Raw genomic sequence first — 25,737 nt, forward strand, 5'->3', positions numbered from 1 at the left:
GCAAAACCAATGTTACTCACATATGGAGCAGCAACAATGCAACCTCGGCGTCCGTTTTCAGGCCTTCCAACTTTCCTAATATTGAAAGGAAAGGGTCCTAAAGCTTTTGCCTGATCATAACCCTTCTTTTTCCAGTGATATTTCTCCTGATCTTTTCTCTTTTGTAATGTCTCTCAGCCATCTTTCTATCTACAGTCTTTCTTCAAATCTCCCTCTTGCTCTCTCTCTCCTATCCCATCATGAGTGTATACACCCCCTACTGCTGATTGACTGGAGGCTGCATCCGAAATCACATACTCTCTTGAATAGGCACTTATTTCGAATAAGTAATTCTAAACTAAAAAAGTATGTTCTATACAGTATGAGCGTGTGTAGTATGAATGTAATCCGGATATACTACATTCGCCATTTATCATTATCATGTGACCTAGTACCAGCATCAGTTGCGTCACTTCACTGCCATTCACAAATCCTCTCCCGTGGCCTCATGGGATAGTAAAGTGTCCATTGTATGCACACTTCAGAATCTCACCGGTGTTGTGCTGAATTTTGACCCCCTGCCAAATTATTACCCCCCTTCGTTGAAGTCGCTAGCTGATTGCCTAGTCTTAACCCCACCCCTAATCCTAACCCCTCCCCCACACCTTCTCCTAAAACTTAATAAAACTATGAAGGCAATAATCTGGTGCATACTGTTTTATGAGTACTGTGAATTCGGACATACTTCTTTTGACACATACTGTTTTTCGCCTACTATATAGTAGGGAAGTAGGGATGTGATTTTGTCCAATCAAATGCTTTCTAGAATGGGAATGTCCCTCTCCCTTGTATCAACTACATCTGACTACCAATATAAAGTAGCAAATTATGTTCATGTCTGTGATGTGAATACAAAGCTGTTAGCATGTCCTTCCCACTCCAACTTCCTGTTTTAATACAGAAAAATTATTTTCTTCTATGGGTTTAGTAATTCTATGTTAATTTTTTTTCATGATGCAGAAGTGAATTCTGGGAAGTGAAAAATGGTGGAATCTAGTCAGTAGGAGTCAGACAGAAAGAGTGAGGGGTGTTGTGAGTAGTTAAACCTTATGTTTGTCTTAATATGTGTGTGAATGTATAGAAAGAGAGAAAAAAAAACTGGGTTTAATTTAGTCATATGTCTCATGTGGTGTCTGACATGTACGGACTGCATTGTATTTGGTAAGCCACGACCTCAAAAGAAGAACCAACACTTTTTTTCTATTCACCATGTCTGCATCTAAATTGTCTTTTTTCTCAGCCTCTATTTAGCCACATCCGCATGACAAATTCAAATAAAGTCAGCCACACAGTTAATACAAAAACCCCTTCCTCTGCCTGTGTGAAAATAAGACACGTTCCCAACCTCCCATATGAACACAATAGCAGCAATAGTGACACACTGGAGAGTCACAGGAAGTCAGTGCAGGTGATAGTCTGTTTATAAGCAAGTTACTCAGCAAGTTTTTAATAGTTTATTACAGATGCAGTGTAGTTTTAGAGACCTATATTCTGAAAGGAATTAATTGTTTTAAGTGTCTATCTATCTATCTTATAATTCTTTTATTTTATTATTACTGCTTGTAATTTTTGTGATTATGTGAATGTCGTGGCATGAGGATATGTGTCAGGAGTTCATGGGGTTCTTTAGGTGTAACAGCTGCCGCTGGCTCAGTGGGCGGGGAAGGGGCGTGTCCCATCACGCCCTCTCTGCCTCCACTTTCCCCATGTTTGATATGAAGTGAAGATGTTCCAGTGTTTATAGCAACTGTCATTATAAACATAGCGTGACCCTCTACCAATCTAAACAGCCCACAATATGCCCCACGGATAACTTCACTTAGACGTAGAAAGAAATCTGTTATTGCACAAATGCAGACATGCTGTCAGTGATAAAAGGCCTGGTTTTATTGGTTTATACAGACTAAAACCGTCCATGTGTACTTTGTTAAACACACTCTCACAAGCACTTATTTTCTCAATGAGGGAATAAACTACAGTTTGACATCAGATTTAGTATACTTAAGTGATAAATTACAAGGCCTTCAGTTTTGTAAAAAAACAAACAATACTATATAACAAAGACATTATGTTACACTACAATGAAGGCTACTACTTCTACACTAAAAAGCAGAAGTTAATAACTGAAAACTTACATTTTAAATACAGTATTGTTAGTTTGTCTATTTTTGCTCTGCCAATGAAAACCGTTAAGCATCTTCAAACAAACACATAGTGGTGTTTTGTTCTTTAATGAATTTGTTACTGGACAAACTGGTCGAGTGAATAATACAATGACTCACTCAATTCGATTTGTCAGCTGCATTTGTCATCTCTGCTGTCTCATTTTAGAAAAGCAACCCTTATAAAAATAGACTGTGAGGTGTAAATTACTGTAATTTCTTTCTTACTTTGTAATGTAATGATTGCTTTTCTGAAATGAGAGCCTCGATGACATATTCGGCTGACAAATGCGACTTCCAGAGGAATGAGACACAGCAAAAAAACAGTCCTGTGTTTCGTTTGTGAATAATTCAGTGTGTTTAAACGAAATTGAGACAGGGATAGCTGCGGGTCGTAATAGGGCAACGCTGAAAGGTACACAATGCTATAACAGAAACTAACCCCTAACCCTACCCTACACCCTAACAAGATGTCACTGCTGATGTATGTAAGATGTATACTGCTCCGAGACACGGGTTGAAGATTCAAGTGTAGTTTATTGAGGGGTAATCCAAAAACATAATCCAAAAAGCCAGGCAAAAGTTTAAAACACAGGGTTAACAGTCCAAACATTATTAGGGAACAGGAACACAGGCAAAAAACATGGAAATCCACGTGAGAATGCAAACAGGGTCAAACCCATGGAACAGGAAACCAAGTGAGCGCTCAGAAAGACTTGGCAATAAATGACAGAATTGGCCGGGATTATATAGGGTGAACTAACAAGGTAATGAGACACAGCTAAAAGCAATGAGTGCTGATGATTAGACCATGCAGTGAGTTATGGGTAATGAAGTCCGTGATAGTGGCAATAGTCTGGGGTGGAGTGCCCTCTGGTGGCAATTACACACAATTACACCAATTGTGAAGATCTTTTGGCATGCCCCCTACCTTTTGACAAGCCCTTTACTCCGACCTGTAGATACCCACACTTGAACGAATCAGGCAAATCAGTTGATTCAAGAACTAAAATCGAATGATGTCACCTGTCGCCACCTACTGGTACCCATTTAACCTGTTGAAAAAATTGCTTAAAAAAAATCTGCACTGCATTTTTCCCCTATTAATTCTGTGCTTTAAATCTTGTACATTTCCCATTTTGAGTATTACATTTATTTTTCTAATAAAATAATTTATCTTATTAGGCAAAACAAACTTGAATAGGGCAATATAAATGTGAAATATTGACTCTCTTAGTTTTTATGATACATCTTTAAATGTTTGTAATGCTTCAAGTGAATGTAATGTTGTAATACTCCATGAGTTCTTTGTACCCTACAGTTGCTGGGAAACTGAGGTTTACAGTATCTAACATTCCCAGAATACTCTGGGCCCCAACTGACCTGTCAACACATTCCTAAAGCTCCATTCACTCTCTAATTGGCTAGAATGTCATTGCATCCTGGTCCCGTTTGGCTCACTTCTGAAAGTTCTGAGGCAACATATAACTTTACCAGCTCTGTTTACATGAATTCCGGGTTACCATAACGACATTGATGTTTAATGTTGCAATACAGTGGGAGTTTTGACAGTTCTGACATATTCTTATGTAACTGCACATGTTGATTAATTCTGACATTTCTTCACATGAATCATTCAGAGGGTGTTTGACACTCATATTTTTATCCCAGATTCAGGGCAGAGAAATATGAGGTCAAAGGTCATGCTATACATAGGGTGTCCAACAGGAAAGAAGTCTGTATTTTATAGATGGTTAAAGGGCAAAATATAATGTCAGGTCTTTACATTTTGTGCTCCTGCTGCAGGTTAGTGAGTACAGTAGCTTTCATATTGCCCCTTGTATCCCAAACGTATAAACCGGTTCTAAATCCATCATCATATTACCCTGGCATGTCAGAGCATAGAACAGCAGAAAAGTCTTGTAATCATAAAATCTCACAATATTATCATCGTAACATGAATCCTGTAGAGACAGAAAGACCTTTGTTTTTCAGCACTCCCTATACCGCAATAAGGAGGAAAGGGCTTTTATGAGAATCATTCATAAGTAATCACGCCTTTGGGGACAGCATCGTTCCAATGCTTCCTTTGTTTTGAAGGTTTTAATTGACAGAATTTATTCTCAGTTCATGCAGCTGCTGGTTTAAAAAGGTGAGTGGCTCATACAGTAACTTGAAAATGAATGAATGAAGGAAAGGAAACAGAGAGTAATATAGATCTGACCCAGTGGCCTGGCAATGTGACCATTTCCTGACTTCAAAATGATACTTAAGTCGCAGACTAAACAAGTTTCCCAAAACAAAAAATGTACTCAGTGCTGGTGTTTTTAATCAGTTACAGTATTTTAGAATTCCCTTGTTATTAGCGACACAGGTGGCTGTTAAATGAACTGCAGACAGCAACTTATTGCTCGTGCTTGCACAATATGCTATATATATATATATATATATATATATATATATATATATATATGTGTGTGTGTGTGTGTGTTTGTGTGTGTGTGTTTTTCTCTTTTCTGTGGTGAACGAGGTGTTTTCAGAACAGCATAGGGGGTTTGAATGTTTACAAGGACCCTCCTTCTTATCTGCACATGTTGTAAGACGTGGTTGCCCAGAAAAGAGGAGTAAGAAGAAGACGGAGCAAAAAAAAGTTATTTGTTTGAGTGAACCCTCCTCGCCCTTTCCCATTTGCTATTGGACGTGAGAGCAGCCAATGAGTGGGTGGGGAGGTGGACTTCCTGTGGGCCAGCTTCACGGGCCCCACATGTAAAATATTCCTGACCTCTCCCATGGTGTTTATTTTAAAAAGAAAAAAGGAAAACGTTCCCCATCATTAAGGAAAACACTGAGCCTGTGCATGTGGTATTTGGACGCTTGCCTGGTCTTCGTTTTGCTGCGGCGTGATTGGTGGAGAGGATTCAGGGTTTTTTTTCTTCTACAAAACAAGCTCTTCAAATGTCACATGTATGCACATGCATGTTTGTTCTGATGTAGATAAGACGTCTTCTGGCATTAGCCCCAAGGTCACATGTATGTAGATGCTATCTCTCTCATTCCACGTGTCTCTAACAGGTCCTGTAGAAAGTGATAAGGGCATGTTAAGTGAGCCAAGATTAAAAAGAGCAATCATGAAACACAGGAAGTGAAGTGTAAATGTTAAATTGATTTTGAGATTTGATAGAAAGGTTTCAAGGGCGCAAGATAGATAAGAAACAAAATATGAGCAAGAGATGATGTGGATGATGACTTAGTGGGTTGAGAACAAAAAATCTACATGCATCATTAGTTTATTTGGCACTAAAGCAGGCTACATATTAGTCTCATTCCTGTAATGTACTAATTTTAGAAGACATGTTGAAAAAATATTTTATAAAGTCAATTTTTCTTTTTTATTATTTATATATGTATTTATCATATAATTATTATATAATAATTATATTCTTTTAATAAACTTAATATTATTTATTTAAAAAATAATAACAATAAGTAATACAAAAAAGAGAAAAAGATGACGCAAACTAAGAATATCTAGCGCCCCCAGGTTGTTTCTACAAAAAGAGCGTTGAAGATTGAAAAATTCATAGTAAAATGCTGCCATCTATTGGTAGAAATAAGTAACTATAGTTGCCAAATTCATGACTTAATTTATATTCAAGTCAGTGCATTAATTTATTAAGAAACCCTTTAAAATATTCATATAGTTTTGTAGTGCATTTCATAAAACAGGCCATAAATTATTTTGGCCATCGCCACAAACATCAAACATCCAAGTTGAACACAGTCTTTTTTTATATAGTTATATTTTAATTATTTTATTGCATGCATAAATAAATCACAATATATCTTATGTGGTATAATTATGTTCTGTTTAAAGATTTCCATGCATAAAATGTATATAAATATTTATATAGCCTATATATATGTATGTATGTGTGTATATATATATATATATATATATATATATATATATGTGTGTGTGTGTGTGTGTGTGTGTGTGTATGAAATGAACTATTTATGTGTGGAAAATTTGAGAATATTTGTTTTTGTTGAAAAAATAAATAGGTTGGAATGTTTGTCCACTCAGAATTCCAGACATAATGTGCTTTTTCCATTTGCACTGAGAACTTCTCTCACTGGATCAAGGATCTTATCTCACAGGGTACAGATGTTGCTGGAAACCGCTGATATTTCAACTAAAGATGAGGGTAGAAGGTATCTTGTTTTTCTCGATTTAAAACAAAATGCTAGCACATGGTTAGGTGAATTAATGCATATGAATAAGTATGTATGAGTCTGAAAATGCTCTGATGATAGACCAAATAGATGCTTTACTTTACTTCGCCACCTGTGCCAATGTACTATACCATAAAAACGTACATGTTTAATGCTAATTACAATAGCAGAAAAAAATTATTTGAAGGGGCTATATGCAAGAATTTAGTTTATTGCTAATTTGTGAAAAGCTTGTAGCGAAATTTAAAAAGCGAGACCTTCCGCGTCTTCCTAGGTTGTCTATGAAAGCCCATAGACTGATTTTTATGTGAAGGACTCGGGACGGTTTTGCCAGGAAAATCAAAAGCATGTGACATTTACGCGAGCTCCTGAAAGCCTTTCTTCCGTTCAATGACACATGAAACAAATGTTTATACAACGTTCAGAATAATGCCGAAAGAGCCATTCTCTACTGTAAGGGATTAATTCAAACTATATTCTCACACAGTCAGATCGACACAGTCTAGCCTATTAATTTTGTTATCGAAAGGATACATATTCATTTTAACTTTGCTCCAGCAACGTGGATGGCGTCTGGATGTTCGCTAACTTAATATCGATTTCCAACTTTTTTTATTTTACTTCTAAACAAAAATACGAAAAAAGTACTTCTCCTTGAGTATATCGGGGCGTTGAATCACGTTCAGTCTCTCTAGCGTACGTTATGAACGAGTGATAAATTGTTGGCTGCAGTTCACTTAACCGCCACCGGTGTCGCTAATAACAAGGGTTCCTGAATTCTACATAGCCACTTTAATTTAAGATTTAATTTAATATAATATTTTAAGTTGAAGTGATTTCTCTCTCTCAGCCCACAGAACCTCTCAACATGAACCACTATGCCACTAAGAAGAGTATAGCAGAGAGCATGCTAGATGTGGCGCTGTTGATGGCAAACGCCTCTCAGCTGAAAGCCGTCCTGGAGCAGGGCCCTGAGTTCAAATACTTCCTCACTGTCATCATCCTCATCGCCGCATCACTCTTCTTCCAAGTGCTCGCAGGCGCTCTCTTCGTCAACATGGGTGAGCGTGAAAGCCATCATACATTAAAATCTGTCCGGGATTTTGGAGGGTTTTTTTATGTTAGCAAAAATGTAATTCCTTTTCGTACAATCTTTCCTTTTCAGCACGCAAAAACCTCAATGATGTGGCCAATCAGAGGAAGCTGGACATAATGAATAATGTGGCCACAGGGCTGGTGTTTATCACCGTCATCATCAACATCTTCATCACCGCTTTTGGAGTGCAGAAGACAGGTCTCTATCCTAAACAGTAAACTATCTGTAAGATCCTACAGGTGATTCTGTCTTGACATATGAAACAAAATATCAAAGTTGAATATGCATGCTGAAGTATGATAAGGAAAATGAGGTTTAATCAAGCTTCTTTCATGTTGTTTGGTTTTAGGGTCCCAATAATGGTTATGATGAAAGTCACATCCATTCATGAAAGTCTTCCTTCTGGCTTTGATATTTGTTATATATACTATACAGAAGACACAATTATTTTAAAGTCTTTTTTATTTTTTTCTTCAGAGGGCATTATATTAAAAAGTCTATAAACATAAATTTATCATAGACTGTCTAGTGATTTATATTACCTATGGATAACATGAATTCATCCTCTAAGTGTTCTGTATTCATCCTGTCAATTGTAAAACTAATAATAAACATTTCCCATGAGATACTCAACTGGTTACGGCTGTCTTTGATACTGTAGACCACAATGTTATTTGGCGTTTAGAGCATTTATTCGGTATCATGGGTACGACTTTACGGTGGTTTAGTTGATCTTAAAGACAGTTTTTTTCTGTAAAGATAGGTAAGCTCTCTTCATCTTCAGCTCCTATTATTAGTGGAGTACCTCAGGGCTCTATTTTGGGTCCGCTTCTTTTTAACTTAAATATGCGTCCACTGGGGGATATTATTAAGAAGCACAATGTTTCATTTCATTTTTATGCTGATGATACACAGCTGTACCTGCCGATGAAAGCTGGCGATTCCATTCAGTCTTTGTTGGAATGACCAACTTAATGAGGACAGAATGGAAATAATTGTTTTTGGTACCCCAAAATTAAGGAGTAGTCTCATTAACGAGCTGGATAATCCTTGTGGTCATCCTGGATTATGTTTATCCAAACAAATTAATTCTGTTGTTAAGAATAGTTTTTATGAACTGTGGATTATTTCCAAACTTAATTTTTGTCATTCCAAGACTTGGAGAAAGTTATTCATGCTTTTATTATCTCACGCTTAGACTATTGTAACTCATTGTATCTGGGTCTTCCTCAGTCATCGCTTGCACACCTCCAGATGGTAAATAATGCAGCTGCTAGGCTGCTGACCAAGACAAAGAAATGTGATCATGTCACCCCAATTTTAGCTTCGCTTCATTGGCTCCTGGTCCATTTTAGAAATCAGTTTAAAATCCTGTAAAGCTCTTAATGATCAAGCTCCATTTTATCTTAAAGATCTTCTTACTCCTCTGTCATCTTCAGACTTTTAAGATCTTCAGACAGGGCTCTTTTATCTATCCCTCACTCCCCTCTAAAAACTAAGGGAGACAGATCTTTTTCCGTTGCCGCGCCCGTCTATGGAACCAATTCCCCCTGGACATCCACCTTGCACCTTCCATTACCATTTGTAAATCAAAATTAAAAAAACATATCTCTACTCCCTGGCATTTTAATATTATCATACTCCTGTTTTATTGTCTGTTTTGTTTGGTTTTACTGTTTTTATTTTATTTTTCTATACTCTGTTCAGCACTTCGGATAGCTTTGCTATGTTTAAATGTACTATATAGAAATCATTCTAATATGCTCATTTTCTGCTCACGATGCATTTATTATTATTATTATCATTAATGCTGCTTAATATTTTCGTGGAAACTTCACATTTTTTTTTCCAGGACTCTTTGACAAATTAAAAGTTCAGGAGCATTTCTTTGAAACAGAATTCTTCTGTAACATTATAAATGTCTTTACTTTCACTTTTGGTCAGTTTAATGCTTCTTTCATCTTCTACTACAAGAAAAGCTCTACTGACCTCTAGTGGAATATATTATTATATATTACACATATAGGCAAATGGAAATAAGTAATAAAAAAACGAATAAATCCTTTTCAGGGTTTAAATGTAAATTAAATTTGACTTGTGGATTTATCTTCACTAACTAAATCAAATATATATAATAATTTTAATAATAGGTTAACATCAGACAGTACAGTTCAAGTAATGATGAGATGCAAATGGAATTGGTTCACTTGCTATATTTCATTATTTCATTACAGTTTGAAAATGCTTTCAGTAAGAATGATGGTGTAATTTACTGATAATGATAATCTGATAATGCATCGCAGAGTTAAAGGAAAGAGACGGCAATTTATAAACTGTTCTCGATTAAGAGAACTGAACAAGAGAGAACATCCTGAACCTGTTCATTGTGCTCTGGGTCTGTGAGTCCTTTTCCTGCAGTCATGCTTCAGTTACACAAGGAGTAATATCAATCATACCCCAAATTACACCCAGAAGACCAGTGCTGGAGGAGATCTTCGTCGTGTGGGTATACAGCGAGTGTGCATGTACCTATATATATGGTAAGATTGGTAAATGTTGCTTAGACTGTTTATATTTACATTAATTCATTTACCAGATTCTTTTAATCCACAACAAATTAAGTACATCATCAGCAATTTACTAATATAATTATTGTAATTGAAAAATTGTATATTGCATTTTATATATATATATATATATATATATATTATATTTACAATGAATAAGAAATATTTCAGATTATATATATATATATATATATATATATATATATATATATAGTATTTAAAATAAGAAATATTAAGGATTCTGCTCTACATCACTAATCAAATAAAGCAGATTTGTGACTATGTGAATTCACTTGTATGAAATGTCAACTATTTCTTAATAAAAAAGACAAAAATAGATGCTCCTACATTGGAAGCCCAATGAATACAAACAGCACATCATCCTGTATGTGGTGCCCCCTCGTATAGAAGCGCTCGTGCACGGTCATGGAGGCGGTCATGGAGGCCAGTGTCGGGAGCGCGCATCCCGGTTCGTTACGTCACTTGAAGCGCCCTGGCTGGTAGATCTGGCAAAGAGAGGAAGAAAACGACAGAAGTACTCTAAAACAGGGCTTTCCTCGCGGTTATCAGCTCTCAAAGTGATAACGGTCCGTTTACAACCCTAGATACAGGCACAGCCATCTCACCAAACCGGACTAACCTCTTGTGAAATAAGGTAAGAAGCTTTTCAAAGTGAATTTCCTCAGCTGAACAGTCTGAACTGCTCGGACACAGCCCATTAATAGTGTGGGATTATGTGGAGATATATGTGTATATTGCACACTAACGGTCTATATACGTTCGTATGTGCCCAGACAAACTATAGGGAAGGTAAATAAACCTGATATTTCTCAATATGCGCACGAGAGACTCTTCAAATAAAACGCTGTTGCGCCAGCAAGCAATGGAGGAACAGGAGGAGGGAAAAGAAGAAAAAATACACACCTATTCCATGTAAAAGAAGAAGCACAGGAGTCTCTTTCCATTCTCGGGTTTATGAATCGACATAAACAGACAATCTGGACACTGTTGTGTGGTAAAAACCGCTGAGAATCCGTCCAAAGCTTCAGTCCCGACCGTGTGAAGCTTCTTTAAGAAGAAGCCTTGGGACTACATGTGCATTTCACACTTTCATTCCTGATTTATTTGCTTTTTTTTCACCGTAGAACAATTTTAAAGCGTCCGCGAGGCGGTTATAAAATATTCGCGAATTGTTACGAAGTCTCCTCACTCTGTGTGACGTCAGCAGGAAAATATGTATCGGTTACTAAATTTCTCAGACGATCCCGCTTCATTAAAATAGTCACAAAGTATGTCCTTACTGGGGAAATATTTACGCAAACTCCAAAAGCAGCAGTTGTGTTTACTGTTGAGCAAAACATACCCTCAAACACAACAGTTTTGTTTTAAAACGTGTGTTGTTATAAAACCAGTTCAATCGAGTGTCATTCCTTACTGACTCTCGTTTATAATAATGTGATTGGCTCCTCTGTTAAAGATCCAAGAGCCCCCCTTAACATTTTAGTGTGTGTGTATAACACTTGACTTGACATTTTGATATTCAACAGTGCTTTGATCTGCCTGCATTGACACTATTCTTTAAGAGCTGCTGTGCAGCCAAACAATGTACCAGTTATCAATGTAAAGCTGCTTTGACACAATCTACATTGTAAAAAGCGCTATATAAATAAAGGTGACTTGACTTGACTATAATCTGAAATATTTCTTATTCATTGTAAATTATAATTTACAATGAATAAGAAATATTTCAGATTATATATATATATATATATATATATATATATATATATATACATACACACACACAATTATCTAAATTATAATGAAAATGAAAGAACTCTTATTCCTCCATAATATGATGTTTATGATTTATTACATTATGAATCAATGAGACATGTAGTGATTCAACAGGTGTATTTTCAGATCAGTGCTTTGAGTCCTTTCGTTGTTGATTCAGTGGAAGCCTGTGTCTGTTTAAATGCGCCCCCATGTCTAATCACATGACATTTCACACATATTCTGCTGTGAAAATTGTCATTAGATAGACCAACAGGTGATTTGATAACCATTCTGAGCAAGTGCTTTCTTTCTGTCTCAGCAGGTTTGTTCCCCAGTTGCAACATTAGGCCTATATGTTCAATCTGCCGGATCAATCCTGTGTATCTGTGTTTGTCAGGGTTTGACTGAGCAGCTTGTGTCAGGAAGTTGAAATCAAGGTCTTAAAGGGTTAGTTCACCCAAAAATGAAATGTCTGTCATTAATTACTTACCCTTATGTCGTCCCAAAACCTTAGTTTGTCTTCGGAACATAAATTAAGATATTTTTGATGAAATCTGAGGGTATCTGATCCACACATAGGCACCTTTTGAGGTCCAGAAAGACATTGTTAAAACAGTCAACATGACTACAGTGGTTCAACCTTAATATTATGAAGTGATGAGAATACTTTGTGTGCAAAAAAACAAAACAAAAATATAATTTGTGTTACGAAGATGAACGAAGGTCTTACGGTTTAGGACGACATGAGGGTGAGTAATTAATGACAGAATTTTCATTTTTGGGTGAACTAACCCTTTAAGGCCCTATACTTCATACTACACTCCAACTCGCGCACTGTCATGTGCACATAGTTTTCAAAGTATACTCAACTGCAGATGAGCGCAAATGGACGCGTTCGACACATGCACTGTACAATTACTTTATACTTTACCAGATGTCAGAGGGCAGCACTGAGCCATGTCATTTACCGGAGATTTGCCCGTACGGATAGAAGAAAAAATATATGCCATTGCATGCAAAGTTTAGAACAAGACACAAAACAACAACAATGAAGACGGATATGCTGCTTTGTTTGTATTGCTCTTTCCGAACTCTTCTTTGACTACTGCACGGCTACTGCCACCTAGTAAACTCTTCTGTCTCAACATTCACCTTGCACATGCACTGTCAGTGTGGTTACAAAAACTATGAGTATGAGGTCTCTGCAGAACAAAAGTTGGGATTTCTAAATTTGTGGGCGTTTCTAAATTGGTGGGTGTTTTTAAAACATGCAATGAAAATGATGCCCCTATCCCGACCCCACCCCTAAACACAACCGTCGCTGTGACGTCAGCAAATCAGGTAATATGGTTAAAGTGGTGATTGATTATGATTTAACTTTTTAACTTTAGTTAGTGTGTAATGTTGCTGTTTGAGCATAAACAACATCTGCTAAGTTACAACGCTCAAAGTTCAATGCAAAAAGAGATATTTTCTTTTACAGAAATCGCTTTTTAAGGACTACAACAAACGGCTGGTAGGGACTACAACAAGCTTCTTTCTGGGTTAGGGACATCACTAACCCTTATATTTACATAAACCCTGCCCCCGGGAACACACAACAAAGGGGGTGAGGCCATGTTGGGCTGCTTTAGAGAAGAGGAAGAGTTGTTGTAGTAGAGTGTTGTTACCATGCCGTCATTTTACGCTGGACTGCTTCACAAACGAGGGTTAATTCAACAGTGGATTTGCACAAAAGATTAACATGATGGCACATGCTAGTCGATGAGTTGACTCAACTCCACAGCGACTACATGAATTTATCCACTAACCATTCAGAAACGTCCAGTTTCATTCTAAAAGTTGTGACTTCTTCCTGAGTCTCTCCATCAGTGTCGACTCCGGTTTGAACAATGTAAGGCTGAACACCGTTACTGACAATCCTCATTTTGGCTGCGTGAGATTCTCCAGCTTTGTTGTTGTTGAGCAACCGAAGTGCGAGCTGTTAAAGCTCCGCCCTCTTCTGGAAAGCGGGGTCTATCTGTCTGTCTGTTAAAGAATTGTAATATTTACTTAAAATTTCCAACACAATTGGAAGTATAAAATGTATACAATCCATCAACAAGGTTGTCAATAGATTGTTTACAGCTAATTTCAAAATGGTCAATATATTGTATCGGTCTATCGCAGAGTTTTATGCAGAAAGAGGTGCTTGTCTTTATCATGCAGGGAAAATACTTTTGGCCTACAGGGTCTCCTCAGACCTGGAACCATCCCAGAAACGGTGATGGACACCTGGTTTGGATCATATCTGCTGTCTGTTCAGTGATGAGAGTGACTGAATACACGAAGAAGATCTAAGCATGGTCTAAGACCTTTTTTAGTAGAGAGAATTGATGGGTGGCAAAAGCGAAGATGTTTGTTTAAATATATTGAGACATATTATCAAGATAAACTGCTGAGATTAGAGTGATTGATCTGTCTCCCCTTCTAACCTGGTCCTTATTTTTATTTCATCTTTGAAGGGTGTAAAACAGGAGAAATACAGGGAGAGTGTTTGGTTCTTGGATACTGAGGCATACAGGAAAGTTTGTCTTGTGTCAGCGTGTACCAGCATGATTTCGTTTCTCAAGGGGAAGGTGTTGTTCTACCTGTGTTTTGAGGTTGATGAAAAATGTATTTTTACTTTTGGATATGTGGATGTGTTATGCAATCTGGTGTGTTAAAGGGGTCCTATGATCTTTTTAATGTTCTCCTTTTCCTTTAGTGTATAATGTATCTGTTTGTGCATGTATAAGACCTGCAAAGTTACAAAGCTCAGTCTCTCACAAAGAGATTTATTCTGTCTAACAGAGAACACTGATCCAGACCTGCCTAAAACGACTTGGTCCAGATATTAGTTCCTCAAACATCCATGTCACAATGTGAAAGCATAATTAGCATAATTCCCGCCCAAAGGCATATGCAAAGAAACAAGGCGAGGTTATTAAGCACAGTATTAAGAACTAATGGTTCTCAAACTTTTGAATGAGGTTATTTTAATAAATTCAGCTGTTTTTTTTTTTTTTTTTTTTTTAAAAATGTAAACATCTTTTATGTAAAATATCTTACTCAGGACCTCAGTTGTGTGTCCTCTGCTGACCCTAGCTCTACACATCTCAGCTACCACATTTTCATGACGTCTTTCACAATTACACCTACCTACAAATGCAATAACAACTCAGTAACTGTGCTGAGCAGGCCAGACTCAAGCTCAAGAGAGTCCAGCAGGATTCTGATCCTCCCAAGTCCCTCGTGTGGTTTAGCGTGTCTTGTGCGGTCGGCCCATCTTTGACCTAATTAACTCATGCAAACAGATGGACAGACAGGGGACCTGTCAGGCCAGAAGAAAAGCACATTCAACACCGGCTCTCTCGTTTCATGCAAGCAGGTCAGAACTGGAGATGAGAATTGATTAGTTGATCTAGAGTCCCAGAGCAAGGCACAGCCAGTTAATGATGTGTTTGCTGAAGAGTTTGTTGCAACATCTCTGGCTTCTAAAGCTGCATTTGCAACATTTGTATGTTAAAGTGCTGCCGTATGCTACTTTAAAGGTTCCTAATCTTGTTTTGGAGTCTCCTGCAATAGGTTTACATGCATTCAAGGTCAAAAAACACTTTAATTTTCTGATAATATACATTGCAGCATCACCTCTTTTTTCGGATTCGATCTTTCTAAACCCCTCCTTTCCGAGAGCCTGCTCTGCTCTGATTGGTCAGATGGCCCAGTCTGTTGTGATTGGTGTATTCTGCACTGATTGGTCAGATGACCCAGTCTGTTGTGATTGGCCTTCTCTGCTCTGATTGGTCAGATGGCCCAGTCTGTTGTGATTGGTCTACCGTGTACAGCATGTATCGGAAACAAAACGCCGAATTTGGCAAAAAATCAACAAAAAATTCAGGTCATCTTTGGTGCTTGGCCTCTAATAGTTGTTCATTTCAGTAAGTTTATCTAACATCTCATTTGCTTTTATTAAATGATATTATGTATTATATATTGACAGTCAACCACTATTGGGTCTCTAGATATCAGTATTGGAGTTGACATTCAGAGACGTCTGAATTTCAGCTCCGGAGCTTCCTCAGCAATTTCGTATACAGTGATATGAACAGTAATGATAGCGTCAGTTTTACCGTTACCGTTACCGTAGACTTAAAAAAACATAGACTTACATTTGAAGTTCTAGAGACTAGAATATCATAAAAAAATTTTTGCAGTAGTACCCACATTTACACAAACACAGCATGAATCTGAGCCAAATAATCCAGTGTGAAAGAGTCAAGGCAGGTGGAGGAAGGTGGAATCAAACTGAAGGAGTCGAAACGTGTGAAAACGGCCTACGGCTATTTTGGCCTTGCAGAGCTTCTGTTTAGATCCTGTTTCTGAGGAGGTTGGTGCACCTTCTACCCTTGGTGATTTTCCAAAGAAAAGTTTGAAATGGTTCACCTCTCCTATTTCCTTCATCCTCCAGAAATCCTCTTGGCTGATTTACAGAAGTGTTATCCCTGAATCAGTTCCAAACTCTACTGACAGAATTGTCAACAGATATTAAACAATTTCTTTAATTATTTATGCTGAATTTTGAGTAAATAAAGCAGCCAATTGGTTCTCACTACAATTAGTAAATGTGATAATAACATTGATGCAAGGTCTGAAAAAACCCCAAAAAACAGCTGAATTTGGCTAAAAATCAACAAAAAAATCAGTTCATCTTTGGTGCTTGGCCGCTAATAGTTGTTCATTTCAGTAAGTTTATATAACATCTCATTTGCTTTTATTAAATGATATTATGTGTTATATATTGACAATCGACCACTATTGGGTCTCTAGATATCAGTATTGGAGTTGACATTCAGAGACGATTGAAACATTGAGAGGATAACTACGTTTTAGAGAGATGTAACATTTTTTTCTGTGGCTTCTTATTGAGTTATCTGTCACCTGTCTCATCCTTTTCCATATTAGAAATAAGATCCTCAGGTTGGATATTTGACGGATAACTGATTCATTGCAGTGTTCCCACAGTTGCCCAAATTTTATGGCCGAAGAGCAGTTATGCAGATGTGGATTGAATGAAATGCGCTCTGGTTGTAGTTCTTTGAATGATGATGAATCCGTGCTGCTGTCTAGATGTTCAGTGATGTGAAGTGACAGGCCGTCAGGCATCAGGCAGTGCTTTTTAAGTGAGCTCAAAGCTGACCTCTGTTCCTTCCTATAAATATAAAGGCAGAGGCAGGCACACACTGTTCCATTGATGCCGTAACTGAGCCAAAGGGGAGGCAGAACGAGAAGGAGATCTTGGACAAAAAAATACTGTAATACCAAGCGGATAGTTTAAATTTATACTGTATTGATTATTGTAGGCAGCTTTGCAGTTGGAAAAGTCATTGCAGTGACTGCAATTTAGGGTGTGGGCTTTAAAGGTTTGGTCATGTGATCTGACTCAGCACTCAAACCATTACTTTAAAAGATTTGACTCAGTTTAGCTTTAGCTATGTCGTGAGTCATCAGCGAAATAAAACATTCCTTTTGTGTGATGTTTATCCTCTGTATAGAAGTAAGGCTGGGTCATATATTGAATATTCACAATAAATCTGTGATGATTTTGAACAGGAAATATAAAATTAAAGGATTAGTTCACTTCAGAATTAAAATTTCCTTATAATTTACTCAAGCCCATGTCATCCAAGTTGTTCATGTCTTTCTTTCTTCGGTCGAAAAGAAATCAAGGTTTTTGAGGAAAACATTCCAGAATTTTTCTCCATATAGTGGACTTCACTGGCTACCAACATGTTGAAGATTCAAATTGCAGTTTCAGTGCAGCTTCAAAGGGCTCTACACGATCCCAGACGAGGAATAAGCGTCTTATCTAGCGAAATGATCGGCCATTTTCTAAAAAAATTATATACTTTTTAACCACAAATGCTCATCTTGCACTAGCTCTGCGATGCGCCACGCATTACATAATCACGTTGGAAAGGTCACATGTGACGTAGGAGGAAGTACCGCAGTAGGGCAAAAAACTCTATATCATTTTCTCCTCCAACTTCAAAATCGTCCAGCATCATTGTTTTACCTTTTTTTTGTAAAGGCCGTTTGACTTAGTCTTTGCACGTTCGCTTTGTAAACACTTGTGGTACTTCCGCCTATGTCCTTCCACGTGACCTTTCCAACGTGATTACGTAATTGCAGAGCTGATGCAAGACGGGCATTTGTGGTTAAAAAGTAGTTGTTTTTTTTTTTAAGAAATTGACCGATCGTTTCGCTAGAAAAGACCCTTATTCCTTGGCTGGGATCATGTAGAGCCCTTTGAAGCTGCATTGAATTTTTATTTAAGGAAATTTTAATTCTGAAGTGAACTAATCCTTTAAGAAACGTGAGCATTTTAATTGGTTATTTTTTGTGATAAATGTTGTGGTTTATTATCCTGTATAAATATATAGTGGTGCGTTTTAAATGAAAATTTGTTATATATAATTCTTCTATGTTGAGTTTTAGTGAAAAACCTTGATTATTTTTAACTAGATTTTTACTGTATTTTACTTAATGCATTAATTTTGAGTCTGTGTGGCAACAATTTTTAGTCTGATAGCAAAAATCACACTTTTAAGCCATTTCAGAATTTTTTTTTTTTTTTTTTAAGGGTTATGAGTTAATTTATGAATAAGAATAGCGTAGTGGCATTTAAGTCAGTTTTTCTGTTGTTTTTAGTTTACCTCAGGTTCTTATCCCTCTTATTTTGTAAGCACTGTATGTGGCTTTCCAGAGGCTTAAACATTATTTTTTTTTATTGGTTATATTTACTTTTGTTTGTAAGTGCCACTCAACCTCTTCTAGAGATATTATTAAAAATAAGTTGAAGAGTTATGTATTTTCCAGTTCTGAGAGCGATTGCTTGGTAATCATTAGTTTGGGCCTATTTTTTGTTTGTGAGGATTTAGGTCAAATGTAATAGAAACTTACTTTTCCATGAGGCAACATTACATCCCTGTTGAAGAGAGCAGATTGCTGTAATGGAAGGAGATATGGCTGGAAGCAGGGATTGAGAGATAAAGGAATGGAGGGTAGGGAACCTTTTCTTACTGTGTCCTCTGTCCAGGTGTAATCCACCTGCCTGGGGCGAACCAGATGTCAGTTGCTTCAATGGGAAAGACTGTCATAGTTCTTAAAGGAACAGTTCACCCAATAATAAACTGTGTCCTTATTTTACATTGTTTACTTCAAGTTTTAAGTATACTTTTTTGGGCTGTTACTTCAGAGTGAAATATTTTAATCCTAATAGGAAGGTAAAAACAATAACCTGATAATTCACGTACTGTACAAATGGTGTGCCATTTCCAACACATTTCGTAATGTGTTGGTCCCTAAGTGACTGCCAACCTCAGTTTCAACTCTGCCCCGCCTCTAACACATGCGATACATTGCTATTATTTCTGAATGGCTCTCTCTAGAGTCTAGTTGTCCTGATCTCCTTGGAGGTGCCCTGTTTAGCAGAAGCGCTACCCTGTTCTTTCTTGCCTTCCTTACTGCAGTGAATTTTTTTTCCTTGCTATGCTTTGCTCTGCTGATTTGAGCTGCAAATAAAGCAGTTAAAATTGCAAATCTGCCGTTGTTAATTGTGTTTTTGGATACATTCATCGACAGAAAACTAATCATTGTTATATAGCTCAACACAGTAAGTCTTACTGTTTAAATCTCGTTTTCTTGATTTACCGCGAGTACCATGTTTTACCATGACTAATATTGATCTAGCTTACTGCAGTGTGCAACCAGTGTTTCATAGCAGCCGCCGAGTGAACGCACAGAGAAGCATTATAACAACTTTATATACACAAATGCATGGAAACCACATACGCTTGACCGGAAGAAGCGGAAGCACATGTCTGCGGCGTAATAAAAGTTCTGCTGCTCTCGAGCCGTGTGTCGCATTTGTCTCTCATTAGCAATCGCTCCAGCGGCCTCATTCCGCTCAGATGACTTTCAGCCACACCCTGCTTCATACTACAGTAATGTTAATATATCTGTAATACATTAGCTCATCCATGAATATGATTTCTGCGCGAGTCCCGTCGGATTCTTTTCCACCGGCTGTAGACATTAAGAAGACAACTCCCATGATTCCGTGAAATCTAGGAATCATCAAGCTATGCCTTTGTTTTGAATAAGCGACCTCTAGTGGCGAAAATTACATATTGTGCCTTTAATAAAAAATATATAAAATAACAGTAATATTGTGAAATATTATTACGATTTAAAGTAACTGCTCTCTGAGGACAATCAAATGCTAAGAGGAATGTACACTATTGTTCTAAATATTGTTTTGAAAGAAATTAATACTTTTCAGTATAATTTAGCAATAATTCAGCAAGGATGCGTTAAATTGATTAAAAGTGACAGTAAAGACATTTATGTCACAAAAGGTTTCTGCAAATAAATGCTGTTCTTTTAAACTTTCTATTCATCAAAGAATCCTGAAAGAACCTTCCACAAAAATATTAAGCAGCACAATTGTTTTCAAACTTTTGAATGGTAGTGTATGTGTTAAGGACTAGTGACATTAGTGAGGTCGACTAGTTGTAGATTGCATTCTTATATTTATATATCGTTTAGTTTAGCATGCTAACAGTGTTATATTTGACCTGTTGATTTTAAAATCATCTTCTTTAAACCATCATATCTACAGAAATACTGTAATTATGACTTCTTTGAGAATTAGTCGACTAGTTGACTCAGTCAATTTGAAAAATATGTAGTTTTTCTCACTACATATTACCTTATTTTAAGAAATGCGAGTAAACAGCTACAGAACAAGGGAAACTGTGCGGCTTTCATGAGATTCTCTTTAAGAAAAGATCTATCAAGCTGGCATACAGTAAGAGAAAGTGAAGAAAAAAGTGTTTTTTTTTTTTTTTTTTTTTTTCCCCTAACTTTTTAAACTGATTGTGTATCCAGAAAAAAAAAAAAAGATTGCTTGCAGATGCTAGATTCCAGACTCATGAGGTTTCACAGAGACTATGGCACCTCATTATGGGCAACTTACTTCAGTGTAACACCTAGCTATACAGTAGGTGTAACACCTGTGGTTGAAGTTGAACCATGTGCTTCATTAGAAGGAAAAAATGTGTTTTCATGCTTTCACTACGGCTGTATTAAAGGTAGGGTTGGCAGTGTTTTTCAGAAACACTTTTTGTTATACTGGTTGAAACTCTCTTCTCATCATGATAGCAATCAATAATAGAAATGGTCTAAATATTAAAAAAAGTACTTATATCTTTTGTGGAAGTCTAAAAATGTCCAATCATTGCATTAGGTCCAGTCCTTTCAAAGCTAATATTGCCAGCCTCTCTGAAATTGCATACCCTACCTTTAATCAATACAAAGCCATTGACGGGGTTGTGAAATTAAATCTGTAATCACACATGTACACGGCTTTGTGAATGCTTAGAGAAAAGGACTGTTTATTTGAGTCCAGTCGCAAGCGGCAGCTGCCTTTTGTCTTGTGTGTTTATCCCTGATGAAATACTTCATTGTCTCTTGTAAAACACATCTTTGTTTTGTAGCAATACTAGGTCACATGACGCATGAGTGGACCTTTCAAACACGTGATCTCTTCTATTTTATCACTAAATTAACAAATTTAACTCATTTTAAAGCAAAAGGAAGTGGTACAGACTATTCAATTCATCTGGTTTTTAAGTTTGAGATTATAAACCCTTAATATTTGCCACAAATGCAGTTTAAAGGTAATTTATTGAGAGGATGCTGGCAGTGGACATTGGAGCCATGTTTTGGTCTATCCCAAAGGCCAGGAAAATGCTCAGTGGGGTTGTGATCATGCCAACATAGCCACACTCTCTCAGTAGGAAGGAATCTAAAGTTAGAGCCACAATGCATTTCAATGGAGTAAATCTACATGAAAATGAACCCAACGTAAAGTATGTTGACCACAGACTCCCTTCAGACTGAAACTCGAAATGGACTGTTAAACACATACAGAAACATGATATACAGAACATGATACAAAGGCTAGTAACAAAACAAAGAATCAAAACAGTCCAGTCTCATGGAGGAACAGTTTGTGGAGGCTGTGATTGTCTCTAGTAGAGAATGGAGCCAGGCTGCTGATAAGATGCACAGGGGGCAGCGAGACCGCAGTCGAACGGAAGCCAAATCATTAAAGCACTGGGCATGCCTAACCCTGTCACATTCCCTGAGTCTGAGACAACATGTTTTAAATGCCTGCACTTAGGTAATAGCCTTTTAAGCCTCATAATCTATAATATATAGACTAGGAGACTCTCATTTCATAAAATGAGCTTACATGATATAAGTAGCTCATCAGAGTGTATGAAACCTCTCAGATATTAAAACAGGAAAGAACTGTGGTGAGAAGATGGAGAGAGATGTAGAATGAGAGACAGAGGTAGGGCTGAGAGTGTAGAATAGGTATTGGACTGAAGCCGCAGAGCTAAAGTAAATACAATGTGGCATGGGAATGACCTACATAGAGCCTGGTGAAGGAGGTTAAAGCGTACATTGTGCCAGATCTGTTCATCAGCCTTTTATTTCCTCTCTGTGAAGAGTGCAAGGCAGCAGATGCCAGGGAAAACTCTATATCAGCTCTGCTACCTCAATGAAAATGTGTGACAGGAATTGTTTTAACTCTTCGTCTCTCTTTCTCTGTTGCAGGGATATAACATGACCAGCTTAAATGGATAAAACCAGTCACTCTTCAACACCCAGCATCATATGGTGAAAATGAAACATCTGCGTCTGTTGTACAGTTAAAATAACCCAGCTATAAATCACAGACCCTTCAGGATTTACAAAAATCAACTTCTCAGTCCATATCGGCCCTCTTTTCTCTTCACTCTTGCCCTTCTCTGGTCAGAGCCGCCATGTACGGTAGTGCCCGATCCGTGGGTAAAGTGGAGGGGAACCACAGTGGCGGGAGCAATCAGAGTCCCGGCCGTTCGCCCCGTCTCCCACGCTCTCCCCGTCTGGGCCACCGCCGCACCAACAGCACTGGGGGCAGCGGAGCCGGAGCGGGAGGTCCAGGGGGAAAAACCCTTTCCATGGAGAACATCCAGTCCCTCAATGCTGCCTACGCCACATCCGGCCCTATGTATCTGAGCGACAACGAAGTAGTGGCATCTGGCCCGGACCTGCCCAAGAGCACCATGACGCTGGGCCGCTCGGGGGGCCGGGTGCCTTACTCCATCCGCACGACTGTCATGGGATCGAGCCCGAACATCGCCACCGGGGCGCCCGGCTCCGCGCCCACCGATGCCATTGCTTTCGGAGACCACCATATGCCTTCCAACCTGGCGTCCACTGTGCCTCATTCGCTACGCCAGGCGCGGGACAACACCATCATGGACCTGCAGGCCCAGCTCAAGGAGGTGCTCAGGGAGAACGAGCTCCTGCGGAAGGAGGTGGATGTGAAGGAGAGCAAACTCAGCTCCTCCATGAACTCCATTAAGACCTTCTGGAGCCCCGAGCTGAAAAAGGAGCGCGCCCTGCGCAAGGACGAGGCGTCGAAGATCGGCGTGTGGAAAGAGCAGTACAGAGTCGTCCAGGATGAGAACCAGGTGAGAGAGACAAGCTGTCATGCACTTTCTCCAGGATTATGTGGAGAACTCATTTTAGGACCACATATTCACAATACACTTAACTTCTGTAATGATGTGACATATTTCAGAGTAAATCAGAATGTCTGGCAGGAAATATCGTAGCTTCAGTTTTGATGTCTTTTATGCTCGCACCTTCTTTAAAAAACAATATTGGTAAGGATAAATTGATATTAAAATTCTGTATAAGTCGTAATTATTTTCATGTTATGGCCAGTAAATACATTACAAATATAACACTAAAATTTAAGTAAAGATTAATTAATTTAATGATGACACATGTAATATAAATCTAAAAATAGGTGGAAATGAGCACGAACAAATTAAATTTAAAATTGTTTGTATCTTCCGACATATATGCCCACATTTTATGCATTGATCAAAAGTGGCAGTAAAGACATTTTATAATGTTTCAAAAGATTACTATTTCAAATAAATGCTGTTCTTTTGAACTTTTTATTCATCAAAGAATCCTGAATTTGATTCCATAAAAATATAAAGCAGCACAACTGGTCAACATTGATTAAAAAGAAATGATTCTTGAGCATCAAATCAGCATATTAAATGATTTCTGAAGCGTCATGTGACACTGATGACTGGAGTAATGATGCACAATTCAGCTTTGCCTGCACAAGAATAAATTATATTTTAAAATATCTTCAAATAGAGAAGTTTTTACTGTATTTTTCATCAAATAAATGCAGCATTGGTGAGCATAAAAGACTTAATTCGAAATAATCGTAGCATCTGAGTTAGTCTCTAGATGTCGCTTCATGTTGGTCAGTTAGGAGTCTGAATATGGTCTCTTTTCTCTTCTGTAAGCTGGAATATGCAGGTCTTTTTAGTGCAGTTTGCAGTAGCCAAAGGGCTTCATCTGCTGAAACGCTATGATATGAAACGGTGCACCTGGCACTGAGAAAAAACCCTATTACTTGCAGATTGGATCTGATTACTGAAGAACGTTGTACAAGGCATGTCTTTAAGAATAGCTCTATTTGTCTTTTAGTGTTTTTTGAAATGGCTTTTCGAGAGCCCCTGAGCATCTCAGATGAAGCTGATAATCAGAATCAGAGCAGTTTGTTAGTTCACACTGGCAGGTGTTACCATAAAAACACTAGATAAGTGCATCTTTTGGGGGTTTTTTTTACGTTAAAATGGACAACTGTTTAACAAAGTCTGAGTCTGCTGCAGATTCCTGCAGGCTGTAGTTTAACACATGCCAATCCTGACATTTCCCGTTTTATTCTCCTTCCTCCATGCTGGATTTTAGCTGTAGTGTAAGCTGTAATTTAGCTATTTCCCATGTATTTTTAGGGCCTGCAGTCTACAGCATGTAGCACACTACAGCTAGCATGTGGCATTTATATTAACTGTTGTCATTATACCGTCACCTCTTTTCAAAAGATGTTTTATGTGTTTAGTCTAGTTTATGTAAGTCTGGCATAGCATGGTCTGCTTAGTACAGTGAACTGGAGTATTTGACTGATGAAGTCATGACGGGGTTTATCTAAATAAACTAGATCAATATTCAAAAGAACCTTGATCAGTTAAATGAACACATCAAATTCTCTAGGGAGAGAGGCGTTCAAAGAAGGGATAAAGGAACAGGAATAAGTGAAATGAGTTGAATGCACCTTTGAGACCTGTTCAATTATGAGATGTGACACAGCAAACCCTTTTAGTCAGCCAACTCATTCATTCACCTCCTCTGCTCAAATCTCTCTCTTCATTCATTCAGCCCACATGCTATCTCACTGGATTCATGAGCACGCTTTCTCTTTCCTTTAGGGATCCACTGATGATAATCTTATGGATGATACAGTAAACAAAAAATATTATTATTATTATGGACGATAACCTAAAAATGGCTGATATCAAAGTTTTTCTTATGTCTATATTAGGGCTGTCAAATGATTTAAAATTTTTAATCGAATTAATTACATGATGTGGCGATTGATTAATGTGCGATTCATTTGTGATTAATTACATCAGTTTTGCTGAGAAATTACCCCCAAAAGAGAATTTAAAGTCATTATTGTGTTAAATGAGAAAAGCATCAAATAGACATTACAAAAAGTAGCTTTAGAAAAATATTTTATTTGATTCAACCTAGAATTTATTACACAAACTTTTAGGCTTCAGCGGCCATGAGGGTGAGTAAATGACAGAATTTTCATTTTTGGGTGAACTATAGCTTTAATGGGGTTTTATTA

General features: G+C 37.6%; 2 protein-coding genes across 13 annotated transcripts in view; both read left to right on the forward strand.

Moving 5' to 3' along the window:
• The window catches only part of ninj2 (ninjurin 2), a 28,326-nt gene extending 20,168 nt beyond the window's left edge, over positions 1–8,158 (forward strand). For 4 of the 7 annotated variants that reach the window (XM_051892447.1, XM_051892446.1, XM_051892451.1 and 1 more), the window contains 3 exons: positions 7,285–7,495; positions 7,600–7,769; positions 7,880–8,158. In XM_051892447.1, the coding sequence (XP_051748407.1) occupies positions 7,285–7,495; positions 7,600–7,748 (360 nt within the window). In that variant the 3' untranslated portion in view covers positions 7,749–7,769; positions 7,880–8,158. Of the gene's footprint in view, positions 1–6,256; positions 6,414–7,284; positions 7,496–7,599; positions 7,770–7,879 lie in introns of those variants that run through there. The other 3 variants (XM_051892452.1, XM_051892450.1, XM_051892449.1) reach the window with 3 other exon arrangements.
• A 2,425-nt stretch (positions 8,159–10,583) lies between these two features.
• Positions 10,584–25,737, forward strand: part of erc1b (ELKS/RAB6-interacting/CAST family member 1b) — a 220,437-nt gene continuing 205,283 nt past the window's right edge. For 4 of the 6 annotated variants that reach the window (XM_051890005.1, XM_051890006.1, XM_051890008.1 and 1 more), the window contains exons 1-2: positions 10,585–10,752; positions 22,584–23,485. In XM_051890005.1, the coding sequence (XP_051745965.1) occupies positions 22,793–23,485 (693 nt within the window). In that variant the 5' untranslated portion in view covers positions 10,585–10,752; positions 22,584–22,792. Of the gene's footprint in view, positions 10,753–22,583; positions 23,486–25,737 lie in introns of all 6 variants that reach the window. The other 2 variants (XM_051890004.1, XM_051890009.1) reach the window with 1 other exon arrangement.

The sequence above is a fragment of the Ctenopharyngodon idella genome, chromosome 4 (assembly GCF_019924925.1).
Source record: "Ctenopharyngodon idella isolate HZGC_01 chromosome 4, HZGC01, whole genome shotgun sequence".
In the NCBI taxonomy this organism is placed as follows: domain Eukaryota; kingdom Metazoa; phylum Chordata; class Actinopteri; order Cypriniformes; family Xenocyprididae; genus Ctenopharyngodon; species Ctenopharyngodon idella.